Below are 26,020 nucleotides of genomic sequence, written 5' to 3' on the forward strand. Positions count from 1 at the left end.
GTTGGGGGAAAAAGTAATTGTGTCTTTTAATCCAAATGCAGGGAGTTCCTGACTTGTGAACACCTGCCAATATGAACCTCCAACTCGCCGCAATGTCGGAAACTCCTGTACTGTGCCCATGCAGAGGACAACACAGGTGGACACAAATGGGTCAAAGAGGATAATAGAAAGGGGCATACAGGATGACACAAGGAGGACAGAGGTGGACACATGGGGAACACAAGAGGACACAAGGGGACAGAGGAAGACACGGAGACAGAAAAAGGTACAAAGAGAGCACAATCCACAAGATGCCTCTTAACCATGGATGCACCAGGTTTAGTATTTTCTTTCCATGTTTTTTGTCCTCTAAATCTAGGTGCCTCTTATGGTCTGGAGCGTCTTATAGTCCGAAAAATCTGGTATGTCCATAGTACAAAGTATGGTGACAATATAGTATTTGGAAATATAGGTGTATTTTTTTTTCTGGTGTTTCTTTTTCACTATTTTCACGAGCACGGGAATGCACGTGCACGCGCGGGGGCATGGCGGCGGCAGCAGCACTGTCTGGCCTTTTTTTTACGCGTTGAACAACTAACACGTAAAAATATATGTGTTAATGTTCCTGCACCAGTGGGAATGCGTAAAAATGTACGCAATGCGGCCCACCGACCCCGAGGTCGGCAAAAACTAAACTAGCTGACGGAGGGTGACCAGAGCAGCAGTGAGTGACTACAAGGGCACAGGATGGCTGCATGGGGCTGGTAGAAGCCCCAGGTAAGTGAAACACTTTTTTTTTTGCCTGATAACCCCTTTAAAGAGACACTGAAGCGAGAATAAATCTCGCTTCAGTGCTTATATTCAGCAGGGGCATGTGTGCCCCTGCTAAAACGCTGCTATCCCGCGGCTAAACGGGGGTCCCTTACCTCCCAAATCCCCTCCGTTCTTTGCGGGGATCTCTTCCGCATTGAGGCAGGGCTAATGGCCGCAGCCCTGCCTCACGCGCGTGTGTCAGCGCGCATCTCCCCCGCCCCTCTCAGTCTTCCTTCGCTGAGAGGGGCAGGTGAGAGGCGGCGATGCGCCGCTGATAAATGGCGCTGAGAGGCAGGGCTGCAGCCGTTAGCCCTGCCTCTAGGAGCAGCAAAATCTACGACCAAGTTGGTCGTAGATTTTGCAGGGGGGGGGGTTGGGGGTGAAGGGACCCCCGTTCAGCTGCGGGATAGCGGCGGTTTAGCAGGAGCACACATGCCCCTGCTGAATATAAGCACTGAAGCAAGATTTATTCTCGCTTCAGTGTCTCTTTAAGTGGTTAACATAGCGTCGCGGGTGCCCAACCTACCGGTTTTGCGCTGGACGCTGTGGGAGGGGGAGTATCAATCACACAGCCCTATAAAATGTATGTACACACACAGGCGCATATAAACGTGCATCTATCACCGCTTCGTGGTTCCGGCTGTGCACCGGGGGAGGCGTTTTTCACAAGCGCTCAGGTACGCGTTCAGTTAGAAAATCCTCAGATTATGTTACCTTTTAGAGCAATTAACAAGAAATTAAGTAGTGAGAAAAAAAAGTTTATTTTCAACATAAAAAAACTGAAAAAAAAGAAAAGAGAAAGGAAGTGTTATCTGAATTATACAGCGGGCTCCGTCTCTGCACCGCGTTCCTCAGTGACCTGTGGGAGAGAAAATATAATTGTAAACATACTTTAGCTAGTAAAATGATAAAGCGGTAATTATACATTCATGCCATGAACTATATGATCAAGCTGCCTGCCAAGGCATTTACGCCAGGCTGCTGAGGACGCGAGGGGCTGATATTTATTTGAATGCAACAAAATTTGGCATACATGGAAATGCGCTTTTTGAACCCCCCAGCCGCCAGCCCAATTATAATAAGATTCCAGCTCCAGCCGCCTCGCAAGGTTTTTTCCTTTAAAACGTGAATTGCGTGTACTTCGCTGAATGTCAGACACCTCAGCGGCTAAACACCTGCCTCACTGGCTTCCACAGACTAAAGAGCGCCTGTCATTTCTCTATAACCAAAGAAAAGGGGAAGAGAAAAAAATAGGAATGCTGCCATTATGGTTTGTATTTAAAGCAGCAGTGACAGCCATACTAGGCCAGGAAAAAAAAACCCACATATATAAGTAGATAACTACTTGTTCTACTTACATAATAGATGTATTGTACTGTCCATGGTTTGATTTCAGTGACTTTTATATAGTAAATAAAGAGAATTCTGTTCCTGGCATTTGCCATCTTGATTCCCTCTGATTGAAGCCAATCCTGATGTAATTTCCTCCCTTGTTTTTTTTCTCCTGCACGGTCATACCAAGCTTTCTTTGTAAAAATATGAACACAGCATAGATCGTATTTAAGCGGTTTCACACTGAACTGCCCTCAGCCAATCAGTGAGAAGCAGGAATGTGGGAGGGGTGAGGACAAGCTTCCTTCTCGTTGGCAATGGCAAAAATAGAGCCAAGCAGACAGATAGGATTTATTAAAGTAGAAACTTTTCTGATTAGATTGGAGTGCCTGCAATGCAGGTTTAGGTTGTAGACTGCATAATAAACACAGAGCAATAAGGTAAATGGAATTTTATTTTGTGGCTGACAATCCCTCTTTAAAGCAAACCTGAAGCGAAAATAAAATGATGATATAATGCATTGTATGAGTAGTGCAGCTAAGAAAATAGTCTCATTGTTTTCCAGAAAGTTTAAGAAACTTCCCTCGTTATCTATGCAAAAGAGCTTCTCTGAGCTCTTCGACTCACTGGGTCAAATACAATCCTGTCCTTTTGAAGCACTTAATGTAGACCAGAACTCTTGTACAGGACAGAAAGAGCATAGAGAAATACACTCTGTATGTATTCAGAGAGTTTAGCCTGTCTAATTCCCCCTCACTTGTGACTAACCACAAGTTGTAATTTGATCGCTCTGCTGTGTCAGCTCAGAAATCTCCTCTGCCACAGCAAAACAGGTAATTTGTAAACACAGGATGTTAACCCTATGTCTGCTTCCATGAAAGCAGTAAGTAGACACATTGCAGATTTATTACAGGATTTGTATCACGTGGAGCAAAGAAATGTTTTTCTTTAACCTTCCTGGCGGTAAGCCCGAGCTATGCCGCCGGAAGGCACCGCTCAGGCCCCGCTGGGCCGATTTGCATAATTTTTTTTTTGCTGCACGCAGCTAGCACCGATCGCCGCTGCTACCCGCCGATCCGCCGCTATCCGTCGCGCCGCAGCCGCCCCCCCCCCAGACCCCGTGCGCTGCCTGGCCAATCAGTGCCAGGAAGCTCTATGGGGTGGATCGGAATCCCCTTTGAACGGGATCTCCTGATCGCCGATCGCCGGAGGCGATCGGAGGGGCTGGGGGGATGCCGCTGAGCAGCGGCTATCATGTAGCGAGACTTTGTCTCGCTACATGAAAAAACAAAAAAAAAATTTAAAAAAAAAAAAGATTTGCTGCCCCCTGGCGATTTTTTAGCAAACCGCCAGGAGGGTTAAAGGTCGCTACTACTCAGCGAGTGCAGTGATTGGCCCAAAAACAACGCTGTGGTCCCGCCTGCAAGATCATCGGTTCCAGCAGAAACCCAAGTTGCCATACTTCTTTCCAATAGGCTGAAGTTCAGCGACACAGCGGCTTGGGGGTGGGGGAACAAAGAGGATGCGAGAGGACATTGTAGGACAGCGCGGCATGGAGCTGGGGGTAAGAGGAGGGTGCAGGGGGACATCAGAGAACACCAGGAGGACTTGGGGGATATGGGACAAAGGAGGACAGGGAATAGATAAGGTCACAGAAGGGGACACCAGGAAGACACTAAAAGGTACAAGGGGGACATGGGACAGAGGAGGATAAGGGATAGAGGAGGACATGGAGATAGAGGTGACACCAGGTGGTCACTAAAAGTACAAGGGGGACACAGCGGCACAAAAAAGGTGGAACCAGCAGGAAAAGGGGCAGCACAGTGCAGAAGGTAGGAGGACACATATCACAGGAACTTGTGCATTCATAGAAATAGAAGGCATCCCCTGGCAATTAGCCCTAGCACATCTTTTGCAGCAAAAATAATATCAGACACAGTCTTATTTTTCGAGGAAACACGAGGATGACACATGGACTGTAAGTTGCCCCCAATCATAATCCAATAGTGATTCTGCCTGCCTTATATATCATATATCCCTCATGTGTGCTGCTCTCCTCTGATGTATGTCGTGTGAGGCGCAGTCCCATATAACGTGCTGCTGAACAAATAAAGGAAGCTTAGCTCATAAAATCCGGGTCCAGCTCTTCGGGAGGATTTAATACAGTGTAGTGTGTTTATGATGTGTGCTGAGCCACACTTGCCTCACCAGAGCTGCGGGTTGTGTGTGGGCCTTGCGGAAGCGCGGCTGATGCCGGGTGACAGGTCTTGCTCGGCTCAATCAAGTGTTGTTTACAGACTCGGAGACTCTTGTAGTATTACTGCCTCCCGGCTATTGTTCTGCAGTCTGAAGTGCAATGGAGACTCGCTGAAGAGAGAGCAGCGCGGGAGAGACACTCAGAGGCTGTATCCGAGGAGCAGAGACCAGCTGCAGAACTGACATCTGCCATTCATGTAGTGCGGCGGCATACAGAATGCTTGTATCACCGCTAATCCAACTGATTAACAGCTAATGTCACTAAAGCATCCTCAATGGGCTGACAGCTATGATAATGCAGACTATAATACTATAATCACCACCCGCAATGCTTTTAATTAAAGTGGGATAAAACTCGGACATAACATTCAATACAAATGTGTTTTCCATAGAGTTATATTTGCTTTTGTGCGCAAGTAATATTGGCTGTCTACAAATTACAAGTTCCCAAAGTACAGTTTATCTGGAAAGTGCCACTGCATTTTATTCATAGCTGCTGTATTTATATATTAAAATCTATCTAGTGATTTCTCATCTTTCTCTGCTTATCAGCTCAGTAGTTTCATTTCAGCACGCTGCTGGCTGTACACGAATTGCAGCAACAGTGGAATGTAATAATATAATCCGGACATTTGTACAGCGCTTTTCTCCTGTCGGGCTCAAAGCACTCAGGAGCTGCAGCCACTGGGATGCGCTCAAGAGGCCACCCTGCAGTGTTAAGGAGTCTTGCCTTGAACTCCTTACTGAATAGGTACTGACCCTAGGCAGGATCGAACCCTGGTCTCCCATGTCAAAGGCGGTGCCCTTAACCAGTACACTATCCAGCCACTATCTTTTATGTGAATAAAAGATAATCTTATCACCTCTTCGGATGTGGACAGAAGCTGTCGGGAGCTTTCCACAGAAGAAAATGGTGCTGTGTTTAACTGTTTGAATGCTGTTCTGCTCCTAATTTTTTCGTGGTAGTAGATTTTATGCTGTAAATAATCTTTTAGAACAAAAAAACAAATGCTGGGTTTCATACCACTTTAAGGCAATTATTTAATCAATTCTGTTAGAAGTAATAAAGTACACCTGAACTGGAAGAGATATGGAGGCTGCCATATTTATTTCCATTTAAATAATACTGGTTGCCTGGCTGCTCTGCTGATCTCTTTGGATGCGGCAGTGTCAGAAACAAACACCAGAAACAATCATGCAGCTAATCCAGTCAGGTTTCAGTCAAAAACATCTAATCTGCATGCTTGTTCAGGGTCTGTGACTAAAAGTATTAGAGGCAGAGGATCAGCAGGACAGCCAGGCAATCTGCGTTGTTTTAAAGGAAATAAATATGTCAGCCTACATGTCCCTCCTCAGTTCAGGTGTGGCATACATTGCAATGCAGTAAATGATTGAGAATACCCACTTTTAATTTTCTTGATTTCAGTATCTAGATATTGCTGTATATTGGAATGTAATTCCACCCTCCAACTGATGTTTAACCTAGGCTGTTTAGCTATGCGGAAATCTCCTCCCAGTGCATTCTGGGGGGCCAGGTAATTTTTTTTACTGGATTAAGAGCTTTCAGTACGCAAACATTTCACAGAGCTGCACCTGAAAGCGGTAAAGAGGTGACCACTTGTGATGAATTTCAGAATGTATAGATTTTAAAAATGGGCAAACACTAGCTAAATAATTTATAAATGAACAGTAAGGAAGAAAAAAAAAAGCAATTTTATTCATTACGCTATTTTCACTACAGTCCCTCTTTACTTTCATCCCTGGTTTCCTTTAAACTCAGAATAGGCTTGTGTGGTTGAAACTGAAATATTCAGTATTCGCAGAGATTAACTGCTGGACTTAGAGGAGCTATTGTATGCTCTGAATTACATAGAGTGGGGTGTTTCCCATAAGGCAGCATTGACGTGCATTGGCCAATTAATAAAGAATAAATTGTGTCTAAACAACCTATGCCAGTGTCTTAAGGCCAGTTTTCTGTGGCCGTTTTGCAATGAATGACCGTTTTCCGCAGTATCGTGCAACATCTTGTAACTTCGTTTACCTTAGATTAAACGATTTTCAGTGACATGCGGCGATCGTTCCTTTCCCCATAGACTCCCACCCAAAAAGAACCGCGGTCATATCACACCTGTCGTGTGCACCCACGGCAGAAGATGGATAGGGGAACAATCGTTGGTCGGATCGATGGATACATAACTCAAGTTACACACAACCCTGGCTGAGGTAAAGACAGTATCCATTCAGATCTGTAAACTTGCTCTGGGCCAAAGAAAACATTACAGTCAGGCAAGGAGAATTGTTTAATGCTAAGTACAAACCATACTAGTGATGGGAATTCCGGCTCTTCTCAGAGAATCGGCTCTTCTGAATCGGCTCCCATTAAAGAGCCGGCTCTTATGGCTCTCAATCGGCTCTTCATTAAATATCACTGGACACCACTCAGAATCGGAGTAAAAGCCCCGCCCCCGTCTCCATGACAACTCCAGACTGCTTCGCTGATTGGGGCAATCACTCCTGCTACTGCTCTGCCCCATACACTCCTACAAGCTGCAACTACAGGACTACAACTCTCAGCATGCCTCAGCGCCCTTTATTACACAGCAAAGCAGATCTGTGTGGGGCGGCTGAGGCATCTGCTCTTTTAAAACTGAGAGCCGGCTCTTGTCGTTCACAGCAAAGAGCCGGCTCTTAGAGCCGGCTCGTTCGCGAACGACCCATCACTACACCATACAATTATGTGTTAGATAGATGGATCGATAGATAATTTCGGACATATCCGATCTTATTTTCAATCGTTTTTCTGATCGATTTCTCATAGAAGTGAATGGGAATAGATAAGAAAAGATAACAGAATCAAATATCGATCGGAAAATCGAATCGGAAATTGATCGGGCGGAAAATGACCGAAAAAACACATCGTTTGTACCCAGCATTAAGTGGACCAGAACGTCCTCTCTACTCTACAAGATACGCAACAGCATAATAATCTTTAAAAAAATGTTTTTTTGCAACAGCTTATACAAATCCTGAAATAAATCTGCAATGTGTCTACTTCCTGCTTTCACGGAAGCAGACATATTGTTAACATCCTGTGGCTTTCACATGAGCTGATCTGCCTTATCTGTCATGGCAGTCATGTGACACAGGGGAGGGATACAGTTACAACTTGTGATTAGTCACAGATGAGGTGGAATTAGACAGGCAACATACAGGTTACATTTCTCTCTGTTTTCCTTCTGTCCTGTGCAAGAGTACAGGTACACTTAAAAAAGGACCAAAAAGTTTCTGCCGTGGCACACCTTCCCGTATGGTGGGCGCATAACCTGGGGTGCTGACGGCACCCGGTAACATCTACAGTAGAAGCAAAGTATTAGGTTAGCACACCTTACTTGAATGCAAAATCTGTTTATTGCATAAGTCAGCACAGACTTGACAATTGTTTTGCCACGGCAGGTCCACTTCTTCAGTAAAGTCCAGACAAACTATTTTAATCTAACTTTGCTTCCACTTTAAAAGAAAATCAGGGTGGCAGCCACTTTATCTCTCTCCGTTGAACAAATAAAAAAAAAAAAAAGTTCAATTACAAAGTGACCCTACAACTCTATAAACAGGACGGAATCTCCTACAACTCAGCGCCTGGCTGTTATTCCGGGCAGCGGTAGCGGTTTTATATACACTTTATTGCAGCCAGTCTTATTTTACATGCCACGGGCTGTAAATGTGAAGAATTATCCCGCTGCAGTCTGCTTTTTGCCTATAGCAAAATGAACTTAAAGAGCCGCCGTCCTGCAGGCCATTTTATGGGCCCGCTTCTCCTCTGCAGCACTTCATTTCATTAGAAGCTTTCATTAATCCTGGGCCACAAACTTGTCACTGGGTTGTGATGCGGGGCATGCGCAGTGCATTGTGGGAGATCTTACCAGCTTCTGGGCTCTTGTTCTCAGCCTATTCCACACGGTGTGATGAGCCTGCAGTGAGAGACACACAGAGTGTTATTGTAACATTGGCCACATGCAAAGAATGCCCAGTAATGACAGAGGGGACTCCATATACTGGTGGCTGCTAGGTGCTTGTGTAAGAGGGGGACTCCGACTGTACCATGCATGTGCAGGAACTGCACTCATCACCATATTATATGCTCCTGTGATTTATAAATCTCTGCGTAGTATATAAGCCTGCACAGGGTCCAGCAAGTGACAACATCCAATTCATTCAGCATGCTGTGCTTCTCTCTGCACTTCTTTTAGTAAAGGACCACTATCACGAAAAAAGTATGCAGTTAAAATCTGACAGAACGGACAGGTTTGGGGGCAGTCCATCTCCTCATGGGCGATTCTCAGGGTTTTCTTTGTTTTCAACAGCATTCCCCGAACAGCAGTTGCAAAGTCTAACTGACAAAATATTGTGTGAGTAGGGAGGCTGGCTGGTATCTTACTATTTTGGCAGTTAAGCCGCTGTTCAGGAAATGCTGTTGAAACCAAAGAAAACCCATGAGGAGATTGACTGGCCCAAAACCTGTCGGTTCTGTCAGATTTTAACTGCCTACTTTTGTTTGCGATTGTGGTCCTTTAAGAACAGCACTCAGAGGCTGCCCATCCTGAGCCCTCTCCTTCTGTAGACCTACTTAAGCATTTCAGCCCACGGGTATTTTTCACCTTATGGATAAGAGGAATAAGTTGTACGTTAAACAGTTAGAGAGTCACACTTGATTACATTCAAACCTTCCCCTAGATAAATAAGGGCAGAGGGAAGGGGAATGGTGGAATGGCAGCTCCTACAGCTATTAGAAACAATGACAAAGTGCAGAAAAAATAAAGCCGATTGGATCCCTTTAACCACTTCCACACCATGAAATGTTGTGCTGATCTGTGCTGCGTGGGCTCTCCAGCCCACAGCACAGATCAGCTAGCAGCCAGGGCGATCAGACTTCCCCCCTTTTTTCCCCACTAGGGGGATGTCCTGCTGGGAGGGTCTGATCGCCGCCGGCTGCTTGCGCTTGCGGGGGGGCTCTTCAAAGCCCCCCTCCGCAGCGCTTCCTGGCCTCCTTCCCCTTCCCTCCCCCTGTGAGCGGCGCAGGACGGATTTCCGACCTGCGCCTGATGGGATAGGCTTTAGCCTATCAGATGCCGGTGATCCCCGGCCAATCAGAGGCCGGGGATCGCCGATCTCCTCTACGGCGCTGCTGCGCAGCAGCGCCGTATACATGTAAACACCGGGGAAGATCTTCCCCGTGTGTTTACATTTACCCTGCGAGCCGCCGATCGGCTCGCAGGGTGTTCACGGAGACACCCTCCGTGAACTGACATGGAACGGCCGCTCATACGAGTGGCCGTTTCCATGGTATACACTTCAGGATTCAGGGGCGTGTATATACGCTCCGAGAATCCGGAAGTGGTTAAAAAACACCTGAAGTAAAAGGGATATGGGGACTGACATACGTATTTCCTATGAAAAACAATGCAGATTGCCTGGCTGCCCTGCTGAGCCTCTGTCTCAAATACCCTTAGCCATAGGCCAAAAACAAGCATGCAGATCAGGTGCTCCGACTGAAGTCTGACTGAATTAACTGCATGCTTGTTTTAGGTATGTGATCCGAATATTACTGCAACCAAAGGGGTCAGAAGGATGCCAAGCAACAGCCAGGAATTAAATATGGCAGCCTTCAATTCAGGTACATGTTAAATCCATCCTGTTGTAGGTTTGTTATAAACATTAACCACTTAACCCTCCTGGCGATCTATTAAAAACCGCCAGGGGGCAGCGCAGCCGTTTTGTTTTGTTTTTTAAATCATGTAGCGAGCCTAGGGATAGCCGCTGTGCAGCGGCATCCCCCTACCCTCTTCGCTCGCCGTCATGGACGTCGTGATGTCTAAGGCAGTCCGGATCCACCCCACAGCGCTACCTGGCGCTGATAGGGCAGGCAGCGCAGGGATCTAGGGGGGGGGGGGGGGGGGCTCTGCAGCGACGCGGATAGCGGCGATCGGTGTGCTCACGCAGCTAGCAAAGTGCTAACTGCGTGCAGCAAAAAAAAAAAAATTGCGCAGATCGGCCCAGCAGGGCCTGAGAAAACCTCCTGCGCGGCTTTTCCCGAATTTACCGCCAGGAAGGTTAAGTACCAGCGGTCTTTGCCCCCTTAAGGACCAGAGACCACTTGTACAGAAAAGGTGGAATCCCGACGGATAACGGCGAATCGCCGCACATACCCGTCGCTACCACCGTACATCCGGAACCTGGGCCACCCACTCTGCCATCTCTATGACAGCAGAGTTCCTGTGAGCCGGTCAAGAGCTGCTTTCATTGGCTCCTGGCCCTGTCTTTCAATGTAAACCAAAGGGAGTTGCTTACATTGAAAGACATGGCCAGGAGGCAATGGAATCAGCTCCTGACCCGCTCACAGGGCTCTGCCGTCATAGAGACAATAGAACGAGTGAGCTGTGGCGACAGATGGCGGGGATTAAGTGGCGAGATCGGCGGGAGTGACAGAAACAGCAGATGTGTGCAGCAGCTCATTGAAATCTACGCCCTGCCAGCCAGGTGACCACCAAAACAGGGCGTAGATTTCAATCAGCTTGGTCCTTAAGTAGTTAAACTATGCTGTCTCAGAACTATTCCCTACTGTCTCTAAACTTCCTCTTCTCAGATTCAGCAATTCTAGACTTCTTAATATGAGAGTCAAGCCACACCTCCCTGCCATCCCCATGCATCCATCTCCCTCCCTAACACCACAGACACCAACTTGGCTGTGTAGCAGTTATATATTAAATGAGACCTGCAGTGATTTATGTAATTAGACTGAGGTAAGTGCATTGCCTGTATGCCAAGGCATCTTCTCCACCTTATTAGGATTGAAGAAGTATCCCTGTACGAGTCATGAAACATCTTCTAGAACAGTGGTGTCCAATTCCAGGAGCACTGGGTTTTTTAGCTGGAGGGGGCAGAGCATCAATGCCCTGGCTTTGGGGGTGGAGTCAAGTGCAAACAAAAAGTGGGCCTGCTAGAGGAGGGGCCCTGACATAAAAAATAGTCCGGGCACGTGAGTGTGGCCCGGGGGGTGCACAGCCGCCATTTAGACAGCCCTGTCCTACAACAGAAACTTCTGTCCATTCGCAGCTACAGGATTTTTTTTTTCAGCTATACCATGACCTGAATAAATGAGAACTTTCACAAACCCCATTGCTATTTAAACACATTCAGCAAAAAATAAAATAAATAAAAAGCTCCCTGAACTGAGGCTTTAATATTAACTAGCGGTTTGACGAAAATGCTAGATCATAACTTCTGTTCATGAAAAATGTTTTTCGGCGTCTGAAGTTTCTATGTAAAAACGCGGCCGCGGCCATAAAAAGGGAAAGCCCCCGCGAGGACTACAATCGTGCGGCGGAAGAAAGCAATCAATACTCGGCTCCGGCTCTAGCGGGGCTCTGAGAGGAGCAAACTTTTCATCTGTACTTTCCTCACAACAATCCTCCCCTTCCCCCGCCAACAAACCGCCCGCTCAGCGTGATCCCACGCAAAGGACGCCAAGCTGCAGCGCCCTTCACTGCCCGCATGTACTTCAATAATTCAGAAAATCTCCTATCGTATTAAAGAGAAGGGGAGGCGAAAAAAGGCAAAAATAAAAGCCGGCTATTATGCATCAGCAGAAACCGGCAGCTTTTTTTACTTAAGACTCAGCAAGAATGAAGGAGAATGGGCCGACCACTTGGGGTTATCTGAAGTGTTCGTAAACAATCGGCCTTTGTAATTATGCTAATACGACGGGAGGCCCGCATGCCCCACAATACAGGCCTGATTGCAAGAACACTTCACAGCAACATTTCAAAGACATTTAAAAAAGAAAGAGGAAAAAAATGAGCACAGAGAGAAGAAAACCATAAATAAAAAGCCATTTTATCTCGAGTAATTGAATTCATTCTGTTTTGTAGTAAAAAGAAAGGGGGAAAAAAATGCAAGCAAAAAAGTGAAATCTAAATCGAATCAATATTTGGTGTTACTAACTCTTGCCTTTAAAAAAGCATGAACTCTTATACCTATACACTTGCACAGTTAGGGAGTTTGTAGGATTATAATCAGGTGTATGACAAACCAATTATACCAAACAGGTGCTAATGATCATCAATGTGACACGTAGGTTAACGACTTCACCTCCAAGGGTTTTTCCCCTTAGAAACCAGAGCGATTTTCACCTGTCAGCTCTCCTTCCATTCATTCGCCTATAACTTTATTACTACTTATAACAACGAAACAATCTATAACTTTCTTTCACCACTAATTAGGCTAAGAATTATTTTATTATTATTTTATTCTAACTGGTTTTCACAGGACAAATAAGAAAAAATGTAAACAATTCATTATTTCTCAGTTTTTGGCCATTATAGTTGTAAAATAATACATGCTACCGTAATCAAAACCCACACATTTTATTTGCCCATTTGTTCCGGTTATTGCAACGTTTAAATCATTTCCCTAGTACAATGTATGTCGCCAATATTTTATTTGAAAATAAAGGTGCATTTTTTCAGTTTTGTGTCCCTCACCATTTACAAGCCCATAGTTTCAAAATGAACAGTAATATACCCTCTTGACATACAGTGTTTTCCCCAGGCTCTTTTAGGCGGGTGTTCCACTAGTTTTGGTGAGCACCCGGCTGTTATCAGCTCACCTCCTCCTAAGCTGTAAGCAGAGTTGCTCACAGAAGCACCGGCCCTGCATTCTCTCATCTCGCCCCACCTGGCTACTTTTTCATGCCACCCAGCTGGAAAAAATTCTGGGTAGATCACTGAATACATACAAAAAAAAAAACTAAAAAAAAAAATTAAGTCCCTAAGGTAACTATTTATGTAATTTTTTTTTATTGTAATTATTTTTTTATACAAAAAAAATAATAATGCGTAATTATGGGATAGAGTGGGAGGTAATGTGTTAATTTAAAATGTATTTGTGGGTCTTTTTTTTTTTTTTAATTAAATGTGTGTAGGTGGAGAAAGTTACGGGACCCAGTAGCGGAGCTGCAGGCAGCGGAGGACGGCGGCATGGGAGCGATCAGTGCGCATGGGGTTGGAGGAAGCCCCAGATATGTATATATCTTTTATTATCTTTGATCCCTGGTTTCCTGTAAGACTGAGAAGCATTTAGGCTCACCGTTAAGTGCCATGGTAATGAGAGTCCTTGGAAGCGTCTGACGTGTTCTGTGGAGAGGTTAACGAGGGAGTGTGCTGCTGTGACCTCATACTGCATGCAGAAACTGGTCCTGGGGATGTGAGGTCCTTCAGTGACATCTACAAAGTCACCAAATCTGGGACAGAAATCGGGGAAAGAGGCAAACATATTAAACGTCAGACTTTTCCAACCAAAACAGATCTCAACTCAGGATTATAGTACAATCATACTATATGAAATTGGCAACATTCCCCCTACAGAAACTTCACATTTAAACCTATCTGCACTTTATTACAGTTTAGATACATCATAAGCGCTGGCTACTGAAGCCTTACACAATATAGCAGAAGCTCCAGGACAGCCTGATTAAAAAAAAAGAAAATATATTTTAGTTCTAGCTGTGGATGCATGCTTGACTGGAACTGCTAATCACAAACGTTTCACCATCCTTTGCTACAATCTCCACTTCAGTGCAGCAAGCATCTAGTACGGTCTAGTACTAGGTTTATCAGCAGTGTCCATGCTGTTAGCCAATAATCAACTATTTTAGGGGTCAGAAGGGTCAGGAGGAGTCAGAAATACTTGGGCACCTGCAATTAGAGATATATGGAGGCTGCCATATTTACCGTATTTCTTTTTTTAAAGCTGGATTGTCAGCCACAAAACCAAATTATATTTAAACACTGCAGTGTGTTTAAAATACTGCCAGAAAACTCACACTGCAAGTACAAACTCTGTAATCTATTCAGGAATCTCTCTGCTGTTATTATATTTTCTCAGTCCTCCCGCCTCTTATCTGTGCAATTGCCAATGACCCTCCCACCTTCCTGCTTCTCACTGATTCGCCGAGCAGACTGTTGCCTAGCTGAAACATGATCCTCTGCTCACTCTGTTTACAAGCAAGGCTGAGGTGACTCAGCGATTGGAGGAGAAAAGAAAAAAAAAGTTAAGGCAAGAAATGACGTCAGGATTTAGCCTAAACTGCTAAAGACATGGTTCCCACCAGGAACAGAACATGTGTTATGTAAGTAGATCACGTATTTATCTAGTTATATAGTATGGCTAATTCTCCGGGTCTGCCCGGAGTCGATCAGACTCTGTTGGTTCCTGTACCTGAAGAGCATAATCTGATGGACTCAATATTTCTCACTTCCTTGTTTTCAAAGTTATTTTTTCTTGTTAAAGGATACCCGAACTGAGATGTGACATGATGAGATAGACATGCGTATGTAAAGTGCCTAGCACACAAATAACTATGCTGTGTTCCTTTTTTTCTTTATCTGCCTGAAAGAGTTAAATATCAGGTATGTAAGTGGCTGACTCAGTCCTGACTCAGACAGGAAGTGACTACAGTGTGACCCTTGCGGATAATAAATTCCAACTATAAAACACTTTCCTAGCAGAAAATGGCTTCTGAGAGCAAGAAAGAGTAATTTCTTATCAGTGAGGGTCACACTGTAGTCACTTCCTGTCTGAGTCAGGACTGAGTCAGCCACTTACATACATGATATTTAACTCTTTCAGGCAAAGAAAGAAAAAAAGGAACACAGCATAGTTATTTGTGTGCTAGGCACTGTGCATACACATGTCTATCTCATCATGTCACATGTCACTTCGGGTATCCTTTAAAGTAAATCTGTGATCAATGAAAAAGTTGGCTTTTACTTACGTGGTGCTTCTTCCTCTCCTCATTGTCTGTTGTGTCCCTCGCTATCCTCCCAGTACCCTCTGTTGTTCCGTTGCCAGCCCCGTTAAAGTCTGCCTCCCAGTAGCCTATGCACCTCCTCGTTGGGAGTGTTCTGCGCATGCACAGTTAGTTTACAATTGTAACTGTGCACGCGCAGAATGCTTCCGATGCACAGTACTTTGCGCCTGAGCTAGTCATTGACTTCACCGGGGCTGATGGGTAGCAAAACGGAGGGGACCAGAAGGACGCAGAGGGACCTAATAGACTAAGGGCTGGTTCACGTGGGCGATTTGGGTTTGTTTCCCTAACGACCGTGGCCATCTTCGATAAAAAGCTGCCCATTCACGCCTGTACTGTAGTTTTCTGCAGTTTACGCAAACGCAGTGTTCCCAGCTGACCCTGGAAGCAGTGGTTGCTGCCACGTTCCCTGCGGGGAGGAAAACCACCAGAAGCCCCCGAAAGATGTCAAATTCTTTTGTGCACGGGTGTCTGCCGGCATTTGGCCGACACGCCGGCAGACCCCCATGTGAACAGACTCTATATGGGGCTAAAAAAAAGCCCCAGGTAAGTAAAAGCCAACTTTTTAATTCGTCTCAGGTTTACTTTTTTGCAGCCAAAATGATAATACATGAAAAAAAGAAGCTTGTAACACTGTAAGGTTTATCATTCGACATCAATAAATAGAAAGAGAGAAAAAAAAATAAAGAATAAAAAAAAAAAATAATGAAGAAGAGACCGCGAAAAAACATGGCAGACTCTGGCAGCACAACCCCATAAAACTGCTGCATAAAGGTAACAAGGATCTATGTGAGCTTAAAACTTCCACACTAAACCTGGAAAGGAAATGAGTGCATTCTGAACGCTTGTTTTTTCCTTCCACCATTTTCTTTATGTTTCACCTAAATATCTGCTCATGGTCATTATGGAAAAGTTTACAAGCACCATGTACTGTACATCAATTTTCAAAAGCTTTCACTGTAAAACGAAACCGAAAACCCAAAAAACAAACGTGGAGCATAATGCAGTTTGCGTCCCTGTTAGGGCCAACACACATACCCAACTGATGTCATCCGAGCTGATCCCCTTGATGCCGCTAGCATGGATGAATGGGGGGGGGCAGAGGGACGACGAGCAGCGCATGCCTGAAGTCACGTGGTGGGCGGAGGAGCGGCGTGAACAATGGGATCGGGGAGGGGTGTCCTGAGGATCGCACATGGGTTGGGCGTCAGGTGCCATTTTTATCATAGGAAGTTTGTGCTGCAGTTCCCACTAGCGCTACCTGCTGCAATTGTAGTGCGCTTGCATTCTGTTCAGCATGATGGAATGGAGATCCACTGCAAGCAAGCAAAATTGCATTGCAAGCTCCTTAAAGGGGACCTGAAGTGACATGATTAAATAGACATACATACATTTATCCTACTACTACATTTACCAGTATTACTAAATTTACCGGTACTGCTTGCCCTAATTTCTTTTCTTCTGGAGAGAAAATGTTAAAAAAGTTTAGAGTTGTTATCTAGGCACATGAGCTTGTCAAATTCAGTCCAGTTTTCTGAAAAATATCTGGCTGAGGAAACACTGCTGATAAGGTTTTAGTGCTGGAGAGTTCAAAAGGTCATTACTTCTGTTTGGTTTTCAGCTCAGCAAAGCAGATTTTACATCAGACTGTAACGGTAGCTGTTTAGAATGCAGCACAGTCAAATAGTGGTAAGCACTCTCGCCTTGCAGTGCTGGGTCCCTAGTTCAAGTCCCAGCCAGGGCATTATCTGCATGGAGCTTGTATGTTCTCTGGGTATCTGCGTGGAATTCCTCCGGGCATTCCAGTTTCCTCCCACATCCAAAAACCAAACACATAAGTTAATTGGCTTTCCCCAAAATTGGCTGTAGACTATGAAACATAAGGTCCGTACACACGCCGGACTGCTGGCAACGACGTGTCCGTCGTCACCTCCCGCTGGGTGGACGTTCCAGCGACAGTCCGGCGTGTGTACAGTCTGTCTGCAGACTGATACGGCTGTTTCTGAGCGATCCGCCTGGCGGATCGCTCAGAAACAGTCGTATCAGTACGCCGACAGACTGTACACACGCCGGACTGTCGCTGGAACGCCCACCCAGCAGGAGGTGACGACGGACCCGTCTTTTCCTGCAGTCCGGCGTGTGTACGGACCTTTACACTACATGATATAGACATAGGACAATAATAGGGATTAGGTTGTGAGCCTCTCTGAGGGACAGTTAAGTGACAAGACAATTGGCCTCAATTCACTAAGATCATGCTGGAGATAATAAGGCAAGAGATAACTTGCCACAACACAGTGAGAGAGTTATCTTATCTCTTCATTACTGAAGTTACCTCCTCTGTAGTTAATTTACCTCCTCTGTAGTTATTTTCACACACAATGGCTTCAATTCACTAAGCTTAACTCCTGTCTTTAATAACTCTTCTGAGCTGTTTTACAGTTATCACAATTATATCACCATGGTAATAACTGTAAAACAGCTCAGAAGAGTTAAGCTTAGTGAATTGAGGCCAGTTAATAAACAGCTTGGCCTCAATTCACTAAGCTTAACTCCTGTCTTTAATAACTCTTCTGGGCTGTTTTACAGTTATCACCATGGTGATATAATTGTGATAACTGTAAAACAGCTCAGAAGAGTTATTAAAGACAGGAGTTAAGCTTAGTGAATTGAGGCCTGTCTTTAACTCTGGAGATATTTTAAGGATTGAAGAGTTAACTTAAAGCCTCATCTACACGGGTAGATGAGGCTGCGATCCGGCGGCTCGATTAGCCGCCGGATCGCCTCTTCCGCGTGCCCGCCGCGTCCCCACTCGCCGCGCGTGCGCCGCATTCGATTCCCCGCTTATCTTCTGCTCGATTCCCTGCCATTGTCCCCTCGCGGGGAGCGAGCAGGGAATCGGCGGTGCGGAGATCCGTCCTGTCGGATCTTATCAATCGAGCCGCATCAGTGGCTCGATTGATAAGGAGCATCACGGCTGCATCTACTCGTGTAGATGCGGCTTTAAGACAGAAGAGTTAACTTTAGATTTGCCTGAGGTAAAATGTTTCCTGAATACGACATGCCTCATCACCATGTTGACAACTCTAGAAACGTTATTAAAGACAGGAGATACGCTTAGTGAATTGAGGCCAATATACTCTGTACAGTGCTATATAAATACTAAATAATAGTCTTAAAAATTAAGCCCTTAAGGCTGCTGGACAAGCAAATCGTCTTTTAAATTGTATGCACATTGCAAAGGCATCAGCAAACTACCCTAATTAAAATCTCAGAAACAGTTTTATACTGGTGCTATCTGTTCGCAAACATCCTGCATGCTGCATTTCTTTGGCGTTCTCGTGTTCCTAGCTGCCAGTAAAAAAAAACCCCGCAAAACACAGTCGTAGAGAAATCGCATAGTAAAATCAAGATTGAAAATTAAAAATATGAGTCTATGCTACTAGTGTTCTATTCACCATTAGTACTACACATACTTATAATTATCTCATTAGTCTATGTTCACCTCAGGTTCACTTCAAAGCAGAATTACAGTCTGCATAACATACTTTGAAAACCTTTTCCCTTCTCATTGCCTATATTGTTATCCTACCAGTCTGTGTCCCAAAGTTATGTCATGTGTGTAAAAAAACAAGCACCCAAGTGATCACCGTTTAGCGGCGCTGGGAATTGTTATTGCATGGGTATGTTATAACCAGTCCAATCAAAAAGCTGTTTAGTGAGAAAAATTAGTATTCTCCTGCCTACAATCCATGAAGCTTGCACACAGAAGCTCTTTGATACAATTGCTCTTGTCTGAAGGAAGGGCACAGCACGAAGATTAAGAAATCAAACATGATGGGTCAGTAAGGACATTATCAGCAGCTCTATCTGGATGGAAAACTTGTGTGTGTGCCATGCTCAGTACCAGTTAATGTCAAACACCAACTCCCTTTCCTTTATCATATGCAGCAATTCTAAAACATTTATGCAAGTTTTAATAGTCACTGACCTGTGGAGTGTGACTTTTCCTTCGGGGTGTTTCGCTGCCTTCTCCTCCACAGCGATCAATTTGTATCTAAAAAAAAACATAAATAAGTTTTGGGTCAAAGCCTCAAAAACATACCAGTGAGCATAGGAAGAGGATGAGGGAGGAGTCATCCAATCTGTTGTGTCCCGCTCACAGCATCCAATACATTTACCATAGCAGAACAGCTGGAGTCCTTCACCTTCCCATTAATCCTCAAAGGAAGAGCCCTACTTAAAATTTCCCTTTGGAATGGACTAGAGGCTTCCCCAATTCTCTACCAACCCTACATTCTAACGCTGGGTGCCACTAAACATATTGAACAGTATTGTTGATTAGGTTGCCCTTGGCCACACCCCCTCCATATACATGCACAAGTAAGGGCCATGCCTATGCAATAGCATGAAGCATACATCACTTTGCAGCCAAAATGTTTAGTATATTCTTCATAGCCATTGCTCTTTCATCCCTTCTGCTCATAATACAAACACTTCACCACCACCCCCCCCCCCCCCTCCCCCTCCCAGCACTCTTAAGCTGTGTATTTTTTTTTATTATTATTTATTTTAGACAGTGCTCAATGTAAAATTTCTCTTCATCCCGATTTACATTTTGAAGTGTATCACAGGGATCACAGGGGACAACATCCTGTCAGGTGGTCTCTGTGGAATGTTTGGTTACCGAGAGGAGTACATATGAAAACGGCGCCAGGAGACTTGGGAGCACGATACAGCCGGTATATGGCTTATCCTCCTGCTGCACAAGTCTCGGTGGCGTTAATTACTATTCCCCCTCCAGGTCCACGTGGATGGTGGGGAATTATGTAATTCAGCTTTCAGCTATTGCTGGTGGCCGAATAACAGTGTTTTAAAAGTAACTTCATTTCCATCTTCTGACAGCGCAGAAGTTACTCACCGATTCCTATTACGGCCTATGGTGGCGCCGGCTGTGCCCAAATCTCCTGCGCTGGATACAACGTGTTCGCCTGAGAGTTGCAAACCCAGTAAATATATATCTGGTCTCCCAGAATGCTGTGGGGGAGAGTTCCACATAGCTACTAGATACTGACATCACACTGTGGGAGGGGTTTCACCACAAAATTAGCCATACAGAGCCTCCTGATGATCCGTTAGAGAAAAGGTAAATATTTCTCATGGGAAAGGGGGTATCAGCTACTGATTGGGACAATGTTCAATCCTTGGTTACAGTTCGTCTATAAACACAGCTGCTGCTTCCTCTGCATAGCCTGGGCAGCTCTCCTAACGTTCCCTTTTCTCCTGGAGAGGTTGTTCAGTAATCCGCTAATAACAGTTTTCCTATTTTACCTGCACAGCCCATCTAATGATTTCTTCGGAGGCGGCGAATCCTACAACTACGCTGCGGCACAGAGACAGATTACCAGATAAACGCTAGCCCATACACCGCTCTCTAACACACAACATCTGCTCGGGCGCGCTCGTCTCCAGCTGGGCCTCCGCTAGCAGTCTTTGTGCTCACAAGATTAAAGATCTGAAGCAGGAATAATCTGAGCAGCTGTTTACATCTGTCGGATTTCGTGGAGTTGCCGAGATTCACGGCCCACATGGTCAGTATTAAAATAAGGAGGGTTGTTTGCGAGAATGCGCTTCTTTTATTCTCCGTCATTAATATCCATCTGCATCTCCACTCGTGCCTAATAAGGCATGTTTATGGGGGATTGGCTGTTGATTTACCGCTGTAAGATGTAACAAAATGCCGGGGTAATGTGCTGCTAATTAGCACCTCTGTATGTATATTGCAGAATACAGGTGTGAATTGCACTGGGGCCCGGGGTGTCATCGCACGTTGTCAGGCCACATGTATAGAGATAAAAGCGGCTACAAGTCCCACACGCTTTGCTGTCATTCAAGGGTGACGGTGAGAGGACGTGACTACATGAAGAGGACCCTGTCACAAATAGGCATTTTCTGATGATCTGAAAGTGAATGTGATCTCTGGAAATCATTAGGATTCCTCTTTGGTGGGCAATAAGCTTAAAAGGAACCTGAAGCAAGGAAAATTATTTAAAATAAACACGTGACATAGCTGCAATGAATATTACATACAAACCTCACCGTCAGTTCAGAAGCTCACCATTTTCTTCTTACTGTGATCCCTTCCAGTTCTGACAATGTTTTGTCAGAACTGAAATATATCAATTACATATCAGCCGCTGTCAGTTACAACTGATGTGCAAGGTAATGTCCATGTTTCCCTATGGCTCAAATGGGTGATATTACAGTTTAACAGTGTGCTGACCAGGAAGCGGTTATGGGGTAATGGCCATTTTTAAAATGGGGGATGGAAAATTCCATTGATCACAGTGGACAAATGGGACGCAGGAGAGGAGAAAGATTGAGGAGTAGACTATGCGGGAGGTAAGTATGACATGTGTATGGTTATTTTTCCTTTTTATTTACAGTCCAGGTTCTCTTTAAAGGGACCCGAGCACCTAAATATGAAAATACAGTATATAAAGTATATAAAATGAACGTCCCCATATGAAGGGTTCATAATAGAGTGTGCTGTTGGTGGAGGCAGGAGTCGGAGAGTTTGGCATTACTTACCTACAGGGGCTGCTCATCTGCCCAGCCCATCCATATGGGATTTGCCATCTTCCCGTAGCAGAGTCAGGCTCCCGGCAGTGTCGCCCATCTCCGACCACTGCAATACATCTGTCTATGGGAGTAACTCTCCCAGCAAGGAGATGCACTCACATAAACTGATTACATCTCCCTGCATGCACTGCAGCGGTCGGAGGCATGTGCCAGCCAGGCAGGAAGTGGTGCTCACAGCCGTAGACATTGGCCTCAATTCACTAAGCTTCTCCTGTCTTTAATAACTCTTCTGAGCTGTTTCTACAGTTTTTACCATTAGATCACCACGGCGATAACTGTAAAACAGCTCAGAAGAGTTACTGTTGTAACTGCTGCTGCGGGGCTAGAGGAGCAGAGGCGCGGGTATTGGGATAGTGGCCGGTTCAGCCAAATGTAGTATTCTGACCATAAGACACATTGACTTATTGGGGGGGGGGGGGGTTCGGGGGACAAAGGAGCAGTCCCCCATAGGTAAGCAATGCCAATCACCTCATTGCCACACTCTATCAGGGCCGGAGCTACCATAGGAAAACATGGGCAATTGCCCCAGGGCCCCAGAGCCTGTAGGGGCCCCCAAGTTGTCCCTCCCCATCTTAACTGTTGCTCCCCAGGGACTAGGGGAGGGTCAGCAGCCAGCTCAGGGGCCCAGGAGGGAAATTTGGCTGCAACAAAGGGCCTCTAATGATGCTTTTTGGTCAAGGGGTGTCTGCTGGGGGCCCCCAGGCTAATTTTGCCCTAGGGCCCAATTGTTACTTGAATTGGCCCTGCACTCTATTACACAATCTATTATGTGCCTCCCTTATACCATGGTCCAGACAGTTCTGTCTGTAAACCTCATTGCATTGTGGGAAATAGTACATAGCAATCCACAAACCTGCTATGCTCCGCACAGGGGCGCCTATACAGATTGTACTATGGCAAATTAGCCTATGCAGAATTGCATATGTCAGTTCTTTCTTCAGTTTCAGAGGCTAAAGGTACATTTCTATTACAATTAGGATATTGGTACAAGTAGTATAAGCATTTGCACTTTATTTAAAGGTTAATTTTGGGTTCTGGTAGTTTGGCAAGTAGAAGGTTATCTTGTTATTTTGCTGCAAATCTACAACTATTTATTATATTACTATTAATGTTAATGTATTGCTATTGCAGTGTATATTTATTATCTATGATGCTTATAATTTCTGACAGTATTATGGTAGTATTATTATTATTAATATGATCATTATTATTATCTTTTTTTATTATTATTATTATATATATTAGACACTATACATTATATCTTATATCTGTGTAGGCAGTTATTCTTTGTAGAATAGTAATGATAATGTAGTAGAAAAAAGGTGAAGCCGTGTAGAGTGATATATTATATAAAATGTTTTGATTTTAGGTTATCTGTTCTATTGACCTGAGGAAGCGGGCTGAGTCCCGTGAAACGCGTTGTCTACAGCAGTGCTGTCCAACTGGCGGCCCGCGGGCCGCATCCGGCCCGCCAGGCCACCTGCTGCGGCCCGCTCGTCTCCCTGGGATGCAGGCATGGCTTGCGCTATGGGCGCCATGCCTGCTCCCTCTTACTGTGTCCCCGCTGGCCTCTCCGGTGTCGCCGCTGGCCCCTCCTATGTCCCCCTGCTGCCGCTGCCTCTCCTATGTCCCCCCGCTGCCGCTGCCTCACAGATCAGACCTCACAGATCGCGGCGACTGAGGGAAACAGAGTGCGCATGGTACCCGCACGGAGTACGTCACATGCGGAAGTGAATCATTAGTCACTTCCGCATGTGACGTTCTGCCGCGCGGGTGTCATGCGCGCGCTCTGCTTGCTTCAGTCGCCGCGATCTGTGAGGTCTGATCCAGCGGGGAGACCGGAGAGGCCAGCGGGGAGACCGGAGAGGCCAGCGGGGAGACCGGAGAGGCCAGCGGGGACACAGGAGAGGCCAGCCCCAGAGGTAACGGGCTCGCTACTGGTGGGGGCACCTGTCACTAACTGGGGGGGCACCTGTCACTATCTAACTGGGGGCACCTGTCACTATCTAGCTGGGGGGCACCTGTCACTATTTAAGTGGGGGGCACCTGTCACTATCTAAGTGGGGGGCACCTGTCACTAAAGGGGCATTCTGCTTATTTATGTGAAATGCTGTCTATTTATGTGCCTCATGACTGCTGAATTTGTCGTGTTGGGGGCCTCATGATTGCTGAATTTGTCTTGTTGGGGTCCACATGATTGTTGGGGGCATCACGATTTTTTGGGGGCCTCATGATTGCTAAATTTGTCTTGTTGGGGGCATCATGATTGCTGAATTTGTCTTGTTGGGGGCCTCATGATTTGTTGGGGGCCTCATGATTGCTGAATTTGTCTTGTTGGGGGTCACATGATTGCGAACTGTGAGACTATGGAAAAGCTGAATCCTTATCATATGAGACAATAGCATTAAACCTACTTTTTTAGCTTTTTAAAACGAAAAATAAAACTGGGAGGTTCTAAAAAAAAAAACCCACATTTTTCAGGAGTAGGATGGATGAAATTGTTTATCTTCACAGTTTATTTTCAACTTGGATTTTCCATAATGTTCATGTATGAGTTAAAACGTTTGTATGTAGTTTAAATTGCTGTTGCCACTTTGCGATAAGTGAGTTTTGGGTTGCAGTTTGGACACTCGGCCTCCAAAAGGTTCGCCACCACTGTCCTATTCTAATGTCCCACCATTGCTAAGTTCATGTAAATTTGTCTCCACCCGTGGCCACACCCGCATTCTGGTCCATGGCCACACCCATTTTTCGGCGCGGCGCACGGAACCCTCGTGTTACTTCACCATTATTTTAAATTGCATTTTGTGAAAAGTGCTACCAATCTAATTATCCTTTAATTGCATTTTTTCCGGGGGGGGGGGGGGGGGGGGGGCCTGCGGCTCTAGCAAGAACCTTCGCCCCTCCACCATGGGGGCTGAAAAAAAAATGGCCCTCCATGCCCATGAAGTTGGACAGCACTGGTCTACAGTATAACAGTTTTCTCTTTTAATATAGACTCCTTTTTTTCCAACTAAGTGAGTCTTCTTTGGAGGTAAGAGACCTCCTTCATTTACTATTATAATATTGCTATAGTATACTTTTGGGCGCCTCTACCAACGTGCTTCTACTTGTGTACCCAAGACCTCTTCGAGGTGCCATCCCCACCACTGGGCGGCTTTGTTAACCAGTGGACAGGACCATAGGAGGAGAGCGACCACCCAGTTCCAGAGGGTTCCGGGACACTGAGTGGAAACTTTTTTTTCTGCATGCACTTGCGGTGGTTGTAGAATTGCAACCTACCTTTGTGAGTATATACTACCCACATTTACTGTTCTCATACTCATCCTAACGATACTGCACCATAAGAGCTCCTGGTCTCACCTTCTCTATATCCCAAGGACGATCTTCTCCCTCATGAAGGGATCGCCTGAGACCTGCACAGACACACTACTACTATCAGCACTGGAAGGCAGCACCACTACCATCAGCACTATAAGACAGCACCACTACCATCAGCACTATAAGACAGCACCACTACCATCAGCACTATAAGACAGCACCACTACCATCAGCACTATAAGACAGCACCACTACCATCAGCACTATAAGACAGCACCACTACCATCAGCACTATAAGACAGCACCACTACCATCAGCACTATAAGGGAGCACCACTACCATCAGCACTATAAGGCAGCATTACTACCATCAGCACTATAAGACGGCACCACTACCATCAGCACTATAAGACAGCCCCACTACCATCAGCACTATAAGACAGCACTATAAGACAGCACCACTAATATCAGCACTATAAGACTGCACCACTACCTTCAGCACTATAAGGGAGCATCACTACCATCAGCACTATAAGGCAGCATTACTACCATCAGCACTATAAGGAAGCATCACTACCATCAGCACTATAAGGCAGCATTACTACCGTTAGCACTATAAGACAGCACCACTACCATCAGCACTATAAGACAGCACCACTACCATCAGCACTATAAGACAGCACCACTAATATTAGCACTATAAGACTGCACCACTACCTTCAGCACTATAAGGGAGCATCACTACCATCAGCACTATAAGACAGCACCACTACCATCAGCACTATAAGGCAGCATCACTACCATCAGCACTATA

General features: G+C 45.4%; 1 protein-coding gene across 5 annotated transcripts in view; it reads right to left on the minus strand.

Moving 5' to 3' along the window:
* Positions 1 to 1,534: 1,534 nt before the first annotated feature.
* MRPL39 (mitochondrial ribosomal protein L39) overlaps positions 1,535 to 26,020 on the minus strand; it is a 128,543-nt gene continuing 104,057 nt past the window's right edge. For all 5 annotated transcript variants that reach the window (XM_068270580.1, XM_068270577.1, XM_068270581.1 and 2 more), the window contains 4 exons: positions 19,236 to 19,301; positions 13,522 to 13,675; positions 8,301 to 8,348; positions 1,535 to 1,651 (listed from right to left, as the gene is read on the minus strand). In XM_068270580.1, the coding sequence (XP_068126681.1) occupies positions 1,610 to 1,651; positions 8,301 to 8,348; positions 13,522 to 13,675; positions 19,236 to 19,301 (310 nt within the window). In that variant the 3' untranslated portion in view covers positions 1,535 to 1,609. The remainder of the gene's footprint in view (positions 1,652 to 8,300; positions 8,349 to 13,521; positions 13,676 to 19,235; positions 19,302 to 26,020) is intronic.

The sequence above is a fragment of the Hyperolius riggenbachi genome, chromosome 2 (genome assembly GCF_040937935.1).
Source record: "Hyperolius riggenbachi isolate aHypRig1 chromosome 2, aHypRig1.pri, whole genome shotgun sequence".
Lineage (NCBI taxonomy): Eukaryota > Metazoa > Chordata > Amphibia > Anura > Hyperoliidae > Hyperolius > Hyperolius riggenbachi.